Source organism: Coenobita brevimanus, chromosome 83, assembly GCF_032717465.1.
Source record: "Coenobita brevimanus isolate Jiangsu-jjx chromosome 83, ASM3271746v2, whole genome shotgun sequence".
Taxonomy (NCBI): Eukaryota; Metazoa; Arthropoda; class Malacostraca; order Decapoda; family Coenobitidae; genus Coenobita; species Coenobita brevimanus.
Genome location: NC_137036.1, coordinates 1,729,334 through 1,743,859, shown reverse-complemented (window position 1 = coordinate 1,743,859; position 14,526 = coordinate 1,729,334). Strand labels below are relative to the sequence as shown.

At 44.4% G+C, this 14,526-nt stretch overlaps 1 protein-coding gene across 1 annotated transcript; it reads right to left on the bottom strand.

Moving 5' to 3' along the window:
- Positions 1 to 1,961: 1,961 nt before the first annotated feature.
- Aos1 (SUMO1 activating enzyme subunit 1) lies at positions 1,962 to 13,826 on the bottom strand. Its single transcript, XM_080280072.1, has 6 exons — positions 13,648 to 13,826; positions 9,888 to 10,059; positions 8,869 to 9,125; positions 7,520 to 7,701; positions 5,624 to 5,768; positions 1,962 to 2,609 (listed from the first exon to the last, which is right to left on the bottom strand). Exons 1-6 carry the CDS (start codon positions 13,758 to 13,760, stop codon positions 2,450 to 2,452), a joined length of 1,029 nt encoding a protein of 342 aa, XP_080136198.1. The 5' UTR covers positions 13,761 to 13,826; the 3' UTR covers positions 1,962 to 2,449.
- Positions 13,827 to 14,526: the final 700 nt, after the last annotated feature.

Genomic DNA, 14,526 nt, shown 5'->3' with positions numbered 1-14,526 from the left:
GAAGCTTGGACATTGCTGGAAGGACATAAGTCAAGAGTGAGAGCAGTGGAAATGAGTTATTTAAGAGGAGCCTGTGGAGTCACGTGGAGAGACAGGCTGACGAATGAGGATATAAAGGAGCGTTGTGGTGTGGATGTGGATGTGATAGGAAGCGTTATGAGGAACACACTGAGGTGGTTTGGCCATGTGGAGAGGATGGAGGGTGAAAGACTGACGAAGAGAGTGTATGTGAGTGAGGTGGAGGGGGGAAGAGGGAGGGGGAGGCCGAGGATGAGATGGAGGGATGGGGTGGAGAGGTATATGAGAGAGGGAGGTGTGAGTTGGGAGCAGGGCAGTGAAATGGCAGGGGACAGGGCGACTTGGAGGCGATTTGTTTGCGGCCACCCCAAACGGGATTGAGGCGTCTGGCAATAGATAGATAGACTATCTATTTTCAGAAGGAGAGCTTCAAACACCCACATAAATGTCAATGAAACAGCCATAGACATCTCAATATATAAATTACTGCTCTCATTCCTCCAGTCATATCAGTGTTTTTCTCCAACAGATAAAAAGAATGTTTGTTTGTTTCCACAAGCTTAGAGTTTGAACAAATAATTTTGTAACATTATCATGTGTGTGTGTGTGTGTGTGTGTGTGTGTGTGTGTGTGTGTGTGTATGTGTGTGTATGTGTGTGTGTGTGTGTGTGTGTGTGTGTGTGTGTGTGTGTGTGTGTGTGTGTGTGTGCATAAGCTAGTGTCCCTGCCCTCCACACTGTTTGTATACACAGCTGAGTATGCCTGTACAGTCAGGTGGAGTCAGGATTCTGAGGCTTGACTGGTGAGTGAATGAGTGTGTGGCCCATCACTTGTGCAGACTTTGTTTAGTTTCTCTCTCCCTTGAACCATTGCTCATATCATCCGAAGGTGGTGGCGGCGGCAGTGGTATTGGTGGTGGTATTGGTGGTGGTGGCAGCGGTGGTATTGGTGGTGGTGGTGGTGGTGGCGGCGGTGGCAGTGGTGACGGCGGCGGCGGTGGCAGTGGTGACGGCGGCGGCGGTGGCAGTGGTGGTGGTGGCAATGGTGGTAGTGGTTAAGGTGGTGGTAGTGGCGGCGGCTGATTGATGATGACGACAATGATGATGATGTATCGATATAACATCTACATAACACACAAGACAATGATAAACTGTAATATATAAAACACATCATAAAGGACAAGGTGGAATACACCCTGCTAAGCCAATAAGAATACTGTACCCACCCCGGCGTATTGGATACCCCCGCCCTGACCTGTATCGGGGGCAGGCAAGAGGGTGGTAGTGGTCGGGGCAAGGTAGTCTCTCCAGTGTAGTGGCTTTAGCAGACTCTCAAGCATCTCTTCCTTAGTGATTTATTTTTACTACATCTTTATATCCTCTTGTTACCAAAATCCTCGTAATATCAAAATGGACTTGACAAATATCATTGAGGTGTTCCCTACGCATCAGCAAGTGGGCTGGCGGAGGGTTAGTGCCCCTCCCCATAAAACAATTAACTCAAAGACAAACAGCCACCCCTTATGGGATTATGGCATCTGGCTACTGATAGATAAATTTAACATGACATATACATAAAGTCTGATAATGAAACACAACTAAAGCCTCCTTCTATCCATCTATCTGTCTATGGTCAGATGCCTTAATCCCAGAAGGGGTGGCCACAAACAAATAGCCTCCATGTCGCCCTGTTCTCTGCCATTTCACCGCCCCCCCCCCCTCTCTCTCCCCTCCTCCTTTTCAACAATCTCTCCTTCTCCATTCTCCCCACACATATACACTATGTGTATTAAGTGTTCACACACACACACACACACACACACACACACACACACACACACAATAATGATCAGCCTATAACCCCAGAACCATCCCCAGTGCATAAAAAAATAACCAAACATAATGATGATGATTTTCTTTATTCAAATTTTGTATCATTGCAGCAACAGACACACACTACTCACATTGTCATGAATAAAACTGTAACACTGGAGTATGTAAGTGGAATGAAGGGGTACTGCTACTGTGACATGGAAATACAGTACATGTTTTCTCTGATGTGGTGGGGGAATTTGAAGTACTGTACACGCACGAAGTACTCCGAGCTACACCTTGCACTCCCCCCATACACAGATGTTCCTGCGATTTGTACTACAGCTTAACCAGACTATGCCATGTCTCTGTCATATACCTGAACCAATAAGTATAAATTTGAGTTGAAAAATCCCACCTACACAGTAATACCTGCAAAGAAGAAGTAGTCCGAGTTTTGACTTGCACTCCCCCCCATACACAGCTGGATGTGCGATTTGTACTACAGCTTAACCGGGTTATGCCAAGTCTCTGCGATAAACTACCTGAACCAATAAGTATGAATCTGAGTTGAAAAATCCAGCCTACACAGTAATACCTGCAGAGACAGAGCCTGGTGCTCAGTGTCCAATGCACTCCACCACCCCTGCCCCATCCAGTGTTGAGAAGAAGAAGAAGTTGTTGTGTGGTGGGTCCTTCTGAGACACTGCCTTGATGATTTCCTGTGCCAGTACTCCTCCAACGATCGCACACACAGGACTAACTTGGCCAAACATGATCCTGTAAACAAGAATTACATTGAGAGTTTCTTCCGCCCGTCTCTCTCTTTATACAGTAAGCTGATCCTGTAAATGAAAATTACATCAAGCATTTTTTCTCCCCCTATCTCTTTTTTTACACATTAAGCTGCAGTCCCCACCACCTATCTATCTAATGCCAGACGCCTTAATCCCATAAGAGGTGGCCACAAACAAATCGCCTCCATGTCGTCCTGTCCCCCACCATCTACTGACATGAAAGGAGTGCTACCATCATTAGACTGAACTGAGTGACAAGCCAAATGGTTTCCTGAAACTAAGAAATGACTGACAAGCCCAATGGTTTCTAGTAACTGAAGAATGAGCGACTATCTATCTATCTGTCTATATGCCGACGCCCTAATCCCGCAAAGGGTGGCCACAGACAAAACACCTCCAAGCTGCTCTGTCACCCACCATTTGACTGCCCTCCCCCCAACTCACTCCCCCCTCCCTCATATACCTTTCAACTCCATCCCTCCACCTCATCCACAGTCTCCCCCTCCCTCTCCCTTACGAAACCATTTACTAATCTGGGGAGTAACCACACAACCAAACAGACACACTGTATTCTAGAGGGTTTAGACAATAAAAGTGGTGTATGAGAGATTACGTATGAGGGAAGGCTGGGTTTATTGTTCACTCCTACTTATTATTGCCTTGTATGTCTGGATCTGTTTGGCCATGTGGAGAGGATGGAGAGTGAGAGAATGACTAGGAGAGTGTATGTAAGTGAGGTGGAGGGGGGGAGAGGGAGGGGGTGGCCAAGGATGAGATGGAGGGTTGGAGTGGAGTGGTATATGAGAGAGGGGTGTGTGAGCTGGGAGCAGGGCAGTGAAATGGCAGGGGACAGGGCGACATGGAGGCGAATTGTTTGTGGCCACCCCTTACGGGATTATGGCATCTGGCAATAGACAGATAGACAGACATGATAAATGATGAGTGATGATGACAGATAAACAAATAAATAGCTCTGTATGTGCTAAAAATAAAGAGTCAATTCCATTTTACCCTCAAAAGTGTAGTGAACCAAGCAAGGCCACTTTTACCCAGTCCCAATTACGCATCTGCACGTTACGGTTTTCTCTTATACTTAGTGATGAAGAGGAGTGTTTTCCAGCAGCGGCACTGATATTACAGGATGGCTGAGCTGTCTGGTTATATACGGTAAATACCCATCATCTTTCCCCATATTCCCCAAAAGGAGGATGGTGGACTACAGAATACCGATTACCTACAGTCCACTTGCTTTATGTCCAGATGAACCTAAGACTACAACTATCTACCTATCTATTGTCTGATGCCTAAATCCCTCAAGGGGTGGCCACAAACAAATCACGTCCGTGTCGCCCTGTCCCCCGCCATTTCACTGCCCTGCTCCCAGCTCACACCCCCCTCTCTCACATACTTCTCCACTCCATCCCTCCACCTCATCCTTAGCCTCCCCCTCCCTCTCTCCTCCTCCACCTCACTCACATACACTCTCCTCGTCAGTCTCTCACTCTCCATCTTCTCCATGTGGCCAAACCTAGTGGATTGCAAGAAATGTGACATTTCAACCGAGCATTCCCAGATTCATTTGGCCATCAACTGGGCTGAAAGGGGTTAGTGATCTTTGTGAGGTGAGAACAAATACTCATACACTACCAAATGAACAAACTTACCCAGCCAACTCATCACTACAGGACCAAACCTTCTACATAAATGCAGAGTAACAGCTAGGATTTACCCTTTCCCATGCTTGTCAAGTATGTGTAAGTGAGATGTATGTGATAGTTGAGGAATGTAATGGCTATGTTTGCGTGTAACGCAGTCGGTATACAGTATGTCTTCAGTAAACGTAGTTATCATTCATTCATCATCCAGTCCTATGCCGCCTCATAAGGAGGGTAGGAGCCCAGGGCTACGCAAGTTGGTCCTAACATTAAAGATGAGAGTTGCCAGCCTCACTCATCCCTGAGTGGCATTACGTGATCAATAAACCCCAACCACCCCTTGGATATAAACCTGCACCGGCTCAATCCGATTGGAACGCCATAATTACCACTAAACCACCAGGAGCCATAATTTGGTTATATGGTTACCACCCAGCGTAGTAAATGGTTCCCTGGTGTACAGGAAACCATTTGGCTTGTCACTCAGTGTAGAGTCACCCACAAGCAGAAGGAAGAGGAAAGAATGAAGGAAAGAAAGACAGAAGAGGGAGTGTAAAGTCACCCACAGGCAGAAGGACGAGGAAAGAATGAAGGAAAGAATGACAGAAGAGGATGAAGGAAAGAAGGATGGAGAATAGGAAAAGGCAGACACTGGAGAGCAGCACTAAATCGAGTGAGTGGATGGTGAGCACCCCCACCTACCACAGAAATGTAGTTATAATAATAATAATAATAACAATAGCATCTTATGTCAGGACAAACCTGCCTAGTCCGGGGCTCCTACATTCCTCATGGGGCAACACAGGATTAGAAGATGAATGAATGAAAAAAAAATAATAATAATAATAATAATAATAATAACAGACTAATAATAAAAATAATAAGAGGAAGAGGAAGAAGAAAAAGAAGAAAGAGTAAATGAAGACGAAGAAGAACAAGAAGATGATGACGAAGAAGAAAAAGAAGACGAAGAGGAAGAAAAAGATGATGATGAAGGAGAAGAGGAAGAAGACGATGACGAAGACTAAGCCTACTCACCCAGCAAACTGATTATTGACTTTCTCTGGTGGTACGTTCATCTTCTCCAACAGTGAAGACGAAGAAAAGGAAGACGAAGAAGATGATGATGATGATGAAGAGGAAGTGGATGAAGAAGAGGAAGAATGAGAAAAAGACAATAACAAAAATGACGAAGAAGACAAAGATGATGACGATGACAAAAAGGGAGAAGAGAATAAGGAACAGGAAGAGAGAGAAGACAATGACAAAGAAGAGGAGAAAGAAGAAGAAGAAGAAGATGACAACAAAGAAGATAAAGGAGACGAAGACTAAGCCTACTCACCCAGCAAACTGATTATTGACTTTCTCTGGTGGTACGTTCATCTTCTCCAACAGCGAGTTCTTTATGGTGAGTAACTCCACTTCGTCCTCGTGTCTTTGGGCTGGGTCGGGCGTCCTTCCATGCAGGGTCAGGAACTCCATTATAACTGAAAAAGAAAGTGTTGGTAATAATGACTTGCACAGAAATTTAAAGCACAGTCTCATAAGTTCCATCCACTCATACAATGTAGTTCTACTGTACTTAAAAAATAAAATAAAATATGTACACACCCCCTTCTCATATACCTCTCCAGTCCATCCTTCCATCTCATCCTTAGCCTCCCCCTTCCTTCTCCCCACCACCACCTCACTCACATATACACTCCTTATTAGTCTCTCTCTCTCCATCCTCCATCCCTCCATCTCATCCTTAGTCTCCCCCTTCCCTCCCCCACCTCTACCTCACTCACATACCCTCTCCTTGTTAGTCTCTCTCCATTCTATCCACTCCATCTCATCCTTAGTCTCCCCCTTCCCTCCCCCAACCTCCATTTCACTCCCATACACACTCCCTGTTACCTTCTCTCTCTCCACACCATCCCTTCACCTCACATACACTTGCCAAACAGACTCAAACAGATGACTCAAGTTAAACAGGAAAGCCTAACCCACCATGTGTTGTATGATCTCCAGTCTTTCAAACGCGGTGCATCCAGGCATCTCAAAATGAACGGATCTTGAAATTGGCACTCTTTTGTATTGTTTTTGTTTTTTTCTTCGAGGGAACTGTTTTGCGGGCCCCTGGACTTTGGTTCCATCTTCCTCACATTAAAAAAATAATAATAATAATAATTAAAAAAAAAAAAACATTATGCACTGTACTATCTTGGTAATGAAGAACGATGGCTTCATGGGGTGGCACCAATATACCTGACAGGCTCCAATCCCTAGATATAATGGCATCTCTTAGCTTTGCCTCCTCCATGTACCCTGACAGTTGGATGGTGGAGTGCAGGAGAATGGTAACTTCAGCTTCCAATCCACCAGGTTCAAATCCACATGAGCCTGGGGTGGACACAACAACTCTCAGCTCTTCCACTGGAGTCCTAACACCCCCATGAGAGGCCCAGGGGTTAGGACTGTGAGTGAGGAGTTGAGAGGAAGGATGGGACTGGAATGTATTAAGTGTTGTGATGAGAAGGACTAGATTGAAGTGGTTTGGGCATGTTGGGGGGATGGAGGATGACAATTTTTTTTTTTTTTTTTTTTTTTTTTTTGAGGAAGAAAGAACCAAAGGCTGAGCCCACAAAACATTCCTTCCAAGAAAAAAATAAAATAAAAATACAAAAGAGGGCCAAATTCAAGATCCATTCATTTCGAGATGCCTGGACACACTGCATTTGAAAGACTGGAGATCATAGGAAGTAGGAAATACAGACAGAGGGAGACAGTTCCAGCGTTGACCTGTTGCATAAATGAAGGACTGGGAGTAACGGTTAACTCTTGCATTAGAGAGTTGGACAGAAAAGGGATGAGAGTTTGTTGCTAGATGGGACTGGAATGTATTAAGTGTTGTGATGGGGAGGGCTAGACTGAGGTGGTTTGGGCATGTTGAGGGGATGGAGGATGACAATTGGGTGCGGAAGGTGAGACGTGGCAATGATGAGGGTTGGGTTGTGAATGGCAGATTAAAAAGAACCTGGGATGAGGTCATACAGTGTGACCTCGGGGATAAGGAACTGAATAGGGAGGCTGCCAGAGATCAAGCAACGTGGAAAGCTGCCATTAGGTGACCAAGGTTGACTAATAGGGAGGCTGCCAGAGATCAAGCAACGTGGAAAGCTGCCATTAGGTGACCAAGGTTGACTAAAGCAAGCATGTTGGAGTGTTTATAAATGAATGAACACATCAAGGTTACCATGCATGATGAAATACGCTGGTGAGGTTCTTCGCAGCTGACTGGCATACTTCTTTGAGGTCCAGTCAACATCCAACGCCTGACTCAGCGGGTAAAACGTCTCCACTCGCTTCACCATCTTGGTTTCCTCCATCACCTGTGTTTTACCATCTTGCTTTACTGATTTCCTCTCCTTTACTTCTCTGTGGGAGCAAACAATGGTACCAGTCAGTAATGAAGAGTGTGAGACTAAATGTTTTTGACGTATCCGATACAGCCAGGATTCCGGGGCCTTGAATGATGAGTGAATGGAACCATGGCCCTTTGGACTGGGCAAATTTGGGCTGTCTGGACATAGCTACTCCTCACCCTGCCCTAGGGTGGGAAAGGAAGTCCAAATGATGATGATGATGATGATGATGATAATGATGATGGTGATGATGGTGATGATGATGAGGGTCATGTTGATGTTGATGATGGTGATGATGATGATGATGGTGATGATGATGATGGTGATGATGATGATGATGGTGATGATGATGATGATGATGATGATGGTGATGAAGATGATGGTGATGATGATGATGATGGTGATGATGATGAAAGACTAAATATATACGGTTTCTTTTCACCTGATGGAACTGTGCTACTGCAACAACCAGAATACTATACAGAAAAGTGGAAGATTATACATACCCTTGTTTTAACCTTCAGAATGTATGCCCCTCAATCTGCATGCTACACTATGCTGCATGAATGCCTATCACACTTAGTTATGAGGTAAGAATGAGTCTCCTAGGTTATTAGCCAATTAGAGCAAGAGACTAACAAGGAGAGTGTATGCCAGTGAGGTGGAGGAGGGGAGAGGGAGGGGAAGGTCAAGTTGGACAGCAGGTACCGGTAATATGGCAGAGGACAGGGCAACAAGATGGTGATTTGTGTGTGACCACTCCTTATGGGACTAAATCATCTGGCAATAGAGAGATGGACAGATCGATGAGCAGTGCGTCCTTGAATGTGAGGCCTGGGAGAGCTAGGTTTAAGATGGAAGAGTTAAGAGGAAGGATGAGACTGGGGTGTATTAATGCTGTGATAAGGAGGTGTAGACTGAGATGGTTTCGGCATGTGGAGAGGACGGAGGATGACGACTGCATGCAGAAAGTGAGAATGTTAACACAGGGGGTGAGGCTGTGAGAGACAGACTGAGAAAGACCTGGAATAAGGTCATAGAAAGTGACCTCAGGGATAAGGGACTGAATAGGGAGGCTGCCAGAAATCAAGCGGCATGGAGAGCCGCCATTAGGTGACAAAGGCTGACACATGCAAATGAAACAAGATGAAACGATAGATGGACAGATAGACAGACTTACTCCACATAATGATGCTCCTGTAGGTCTGTGAATGTGTAGCCAAACATGCCAAAGACATCACCGGCAAAGAAGAGAATATTGTGTTGGTGACAAATGTTGTTGATGCGGATTAACTCCTCCCGCTGGCACCGGCTGAGGCAGATGACGTCAAACTGGGTGAAGTATTCCTCGTTTTTGTCCGAGATATTACCAGGGTCGGCCGATACCTCCACCATCGGGTTCAACACTTGGGCTCTCTCTTTGGATGCCTCGGCTATCTGTAATAATAAAAACAAACCAATATCATCATCATCTGGACCTCCTTTCCCACTGATGGGCAGGGTGAGGAGTAGCAATGTCCAAACAGCCCAAATTTGCCCAATCCAATGGACCAGGCTTCCATTCACTCATCATTCAAGCCCCCGGAATCCTGGCTCTATCGGATCAGCCAAAAACATTCACCACATTCTGTAGCTTCACATAAACGTATCAATATCATCAACAATTTTCCTTCCTAACTATGAGATGGAGTGCGGTGGGATCAAGGAAAAGAATGTCTATCTATCTATCCATCTACAGCCAAATGCCATGATCCTGCAAGGGGAAAAGAAAGTCTATCTATCCATCTATCTATCTACAGCCAAATGCCATGATCCTCTAAGGGGTGGCCGTTTGTCTTTGAGTTTGTTGTTTTATGGGGAGGGGGACTAACCCTCCACCAATCCACTGGCTGACATGTAGAAAGAGCACACAATAAAAATAAACTGCACATAATACATCACCACCATCATCATCGGCATCTCCATCCTCCTCCTCCTTCCCCTCATCATCATCATCATCCCCAACCTCCTCCTCATCATCATCATTTTCATCATCCCCATCCTCCTCCTCCTTATCATCATCAATATCCTCATCATCCTCATCCCCAACTTCCTCCTCCTCTCCTCCTCCTCCTCCTCAGCAAACAACAGGACTTAACCAGCATGCTTCAGTGTAGTAAAAATGCCCCCACAAAGAGCAATGACGGCAACAACACTCACATTCTGGCCAATGGAGTCATGTGGAGCCAGGAAGTTTGCGAAGGTGTCCAGTTGGGTGACTTTCCGATGATCCAGCAGGGTCAGACTCTTCACACCAGACAGTACCAGGTTCTTTGTCACCTCTGCCCCCAGACCACACACACCAGCCACCAAGACACGTGACGCTCGCAACCTGCAATGAAAAGGATAGTACAATGAAAGACACAACTATCTTCCCAAAGTCTGACGAATATATAGCAGAAGAATCGAACAATTTGCAATGCACACTAGTAGAGATAGGGTTTTCGTTGTAATTCGCCGGGTGTTTATTATCTTCGGATGGAACTGGGAAGATAGTTGTGTCTTTCATTGTACAGTTTTTCTTTTTTTTCCCCTCAGGAATACTGCCTTACTTTTTGGTTTGAAAAATTACCATCTCTTGCATTATCTACAACCAGATGCTATAATCCTGTAATGGGTGGCCGTTTGTCTTTGAGTTAGCTGTTTTATGGGGAGGGGCACTAACCCTCCGCCAACCCACTTGTTGACACGTAGGGAACACGTATAGGTTGGTTATATGGTTACCACCCAGGGCTGTTGGTGGTTTCTGGGCTTACAGGAAACCATTAGGCTTGTCACTCAATATAAAGCCACCTGAAAAGGAAAGAAGAGTAATATAATGTGACAGGAAAGACAGAAGAAATAGGAAGAGAGAAGGACAGACACAGAAAAAGGATGATTAAGGTGAAGGAAGATGCAGCCAGCATTAAATCAAGCGAGTGGAAAGAGAGCCTTTTTGAATTACCACAGTGATAAAGATATATACCGCAGTCCTGACGCGCCGCCACCTAGTGTAGTATTAATGTATAGTAATCTGGCATACAAGTGTAAACCTTTCAGCCAGACAACTCAGTATGAAGGAGTGGATGATGGCCGTCACCACCTACCTCACTGAACCTTTAAATGTCAAGGCGATGATTTGCTGATTTTGCTGTGACATGGCATGTAAATTAATTTCTCACTGAATCCAAACTTCCTGAGGATGAAATAATTATATACCACAACTCTGCAGCTCCAGGATGTGCTTTTCCTGGTATTAGTTTGGAATTACAGCCTAATGGATACTGGAACTAACCTGTTCACCATTTAGTTCCTGCAGTTTTCAACAATTTCTTGCTTACACATCCACTGCAAATGCACTCTTGGTGAAACAGCAGGAGTTTCCATGCATAAAATTTACTGTACAACCGTATATTTTGCTCAATAATCTATAATTATCATTACAACAGCTTAAAAAAATTGTAGAAATGTGTAATTTTGATGATGAAAACCACAGAACCATCAGCTTTACCCGCAAACCATGGCAAGCGGCCACCTGCCATGTTATACTTTTGGGTTGATACGGCTCCATATCGCGCATTTTGCTCAGTAATCGTGCATGCCCACTAACCTAACCTAATATGACTTACCCTAACTTTACACAGCTTCACTTAATCCAACAAAACCTAACTTTATTTAACGTAACCTAACTAACTGAACCACTTTATCTGGGGATGAATGAGTTTTGGGTACAAACTGACCCACTGCCGTTTGTACGAAGCCACCGCTGACGTCAACAAACCTAACTTCGTGCCACTGAGTAACACGTTTTTGCAAAATTTGGGTGTTAGGAATGAATTATACAATCTTTAGTGACATGAATGATAATTTGGCAGAATCAGGGTGCCATAAATGAATTTACTATTAAGAAAGATAATTCCTGTCATAAAATTTTAATTACCTGTTAATATGAGCCCTTCTGCAGTTTGTCCACAGTTTTTAATATTTATAAAAATTAGATTATGTGGTTAGGTGTGGTTAAATTATGCTGGGTTCACAGTAAATTATTACAAGTTGCCAATACACCTCCCAGGTTGTGCAGTATATTTTTCTAGACCTGACTTAGCCTAGCCTAGCCTAACCTAACCTAACCTAACCTGCCGCAGCGGAATGCTTACCTTAGAGTTACGTATCATACTATGTGTTTATGGTGGTCATATCCCTGAACCGCATATTGGCAACTTGTAAAATATTTACCGGGTTCACTTCAATGTAATGCAACAAAAGAAAGAGATCGGAGGGGGAGAATCTCACACCTCGACATTTACTAAGGACCTAAAACAAAGCACCTGCAATGGATGCTTAGGAAAGTGATACAATTGTTGAAGGTCAGTCATGAGTGTATTATTGTCGGTTCATATCCACTGGGAGTAATTCCAGTAATTTACCCTTATTACTTCAGTCACGGCCACATGACTGTTACAGCATAATTATTATTCAGTTATTATTCTTTTTCAGTGCCTGTCCTCCTCTCTTCCTATTTCTCACCATCATCCACTCACTTGATGTAGTGCTGCCTACTTCTTCCTTAGCCTTTATCATTCTTTTTCTGTGCCTGCCCTCCTCTCTTCCTATTTCTCCCATCTTTCCTGTCACTTCTTATTGCTCTTCTTTCCTTTACAGGTGGCTTTACATTGAGTGACAAGCCTAATGGTTTCCTGTAAGCCAGGAAACCATTTACAACACTGGGTGGTAACCATATAACCAAACCATACGTGTTCCCTACGTGTCAACAAGTGGGTTGGTGGAGGGTTAGTGCCCCTCCCCGTAAAACCAATAATTCAAAGGCAAATGGCCACCCCTTACAGGATTATGGCGTCTGGCAATAGATAGATAGACAGACCATAAAATAAGTACTATGTTGGTGAAGGTATGCTTTATTAGAGGCAGGAGAAGCACTTTACCAAATCTGTGCTTTCTCCTGACCATCTGTTATATTTTTCTGATTATTTCTGGGGTGGTAAATTAACGTTTCATGCAAAATCTGTTTCCCTGTTGTTTTTATCTATGCTCCACCGTGGCAACTCGTTTGACTCATCAGCATAATGGCGCAAGGGACTGTCCTAACCCAAGTGTTTAAACCCAGCCTAACCTTGCTTAACTATACCTAATAATTTACTCTAACCTAACCTGGCATCCAGTTGGGAAGCTGGAAAACAAAAACTACCTTTGAGTGTGATGCGTAAGATTCTTCCATTATGCCATCAACAATCAATCATCGGTATGACATAAGGAACGTAACGATTAAAGCGGGGAATTTTTCTGCAGAAGTCATACAGAAAACAAACTGGAGGAATGAATTGAATTGGTAAAGTCCTTCTACTACTTCAAGCTTACCTTTACAGTTATATTTAGCTTTACAGATCCCCAGGACTGAATGTTTTATAAATCTCACCATTATGGCCAACGCAGCCCTCCTGAGAAAGCTAATAGTACTGGTGTGGGATACCTATCTATCTATCTATCTATCTATAGCCCGACGCCCTAATCCCGCAAAGGGTGGCCGCAGACAAAACGCCTCCAAGTCGCTCTGTCACCCACCATTTGACTACCCTCCCCCCAAATCACTCCCCCCCTCCCTCATATACCTCTCAACTCCATCCCTCCACCTCATCCTCGGTCTACCCCTCCCTCCACCTCACCTACATACACCCTCTTAGTCAGTCTTTCATTCTCCATTCTCTTCACATGGGATACCTAATGACCGATATATGTACTAAATTACAGAACTGAATTAATTATTGCCGTAAAAGGTAGTGTTAACAGACTACTTCTTGCACTGCTCACTCCAAAATATTACAAATCACATATACTATACATGTAATTTCAAAGCAACATGTAAATTGTGCCTCCTGTTGGTATATTGTTTTGTTAAGGCAGGACCCAAGCTGTCAACACCAACCTCTTCTGTGCATCCAGCCCCCACAGCCTTATCTGACGGTCGTACAGCGCCGCCTCATCCTCGGTGATGTTCTCGCCGTGCTTCTCGATCATTTTCATTGGTTTGTCGTTCATTCACGGCTCAAAAAACGAAATATAGAGCCCTCGATCGAGCCACAGTCTGACAAAAAACGCCGCTGTTTGGTTCCCCGCGGCTCATGGAAGAAATGGACAAATGGCTCATCCTACTCTACGTTTGTTAAAATTAAAGTATCAAAACTTTCCTCTTTTCCTATATCACTCTTATGGAAAAATAGACAAAAATATACAACTCAGTATTATATATATGAATAAGTTTCATGATCAACATTCTATATTCATGCACAGTGTTTCCATGGGGACTGTCTTCTTTAACTATTTTTTTTTATGCTAGGTGTTTTTAGGTCGGCTTCCCGTCCTAGGAACATCTATGATATAGCCGGGTTCTCTATCTAGACCGGAGCTAGGATACACCACAATAGGAGCAGCGCATAAATACTCGGGGCAACTACCTTACACGTATATTACTATATTCTTCCGCACAATACAGACAAAAACACACAGTACCCTATACAATGTCAAGAGGTGTCAGACAGGACTCGGACTGGCAGGTATATTATACGTATCTCGCAGGATACTCTCAGTCACGGGGATCTAGGACAGACACTGTTTAGGCTGACTCAAGGCCCATAAAGCCAAGGTTGGCCTTGGGTTGACTCTGTGAGGTCTGAAATACTTGAGCGGCGGGATGAACCTGACACCACCAACCCAGGAGGAGAGCATGAGGGGGTGATACCAACCCCACAAGGAGATGACAGGGAGGCTGGCTTACCTGACACACTGTCCAGGCAAGAGCGAAGTA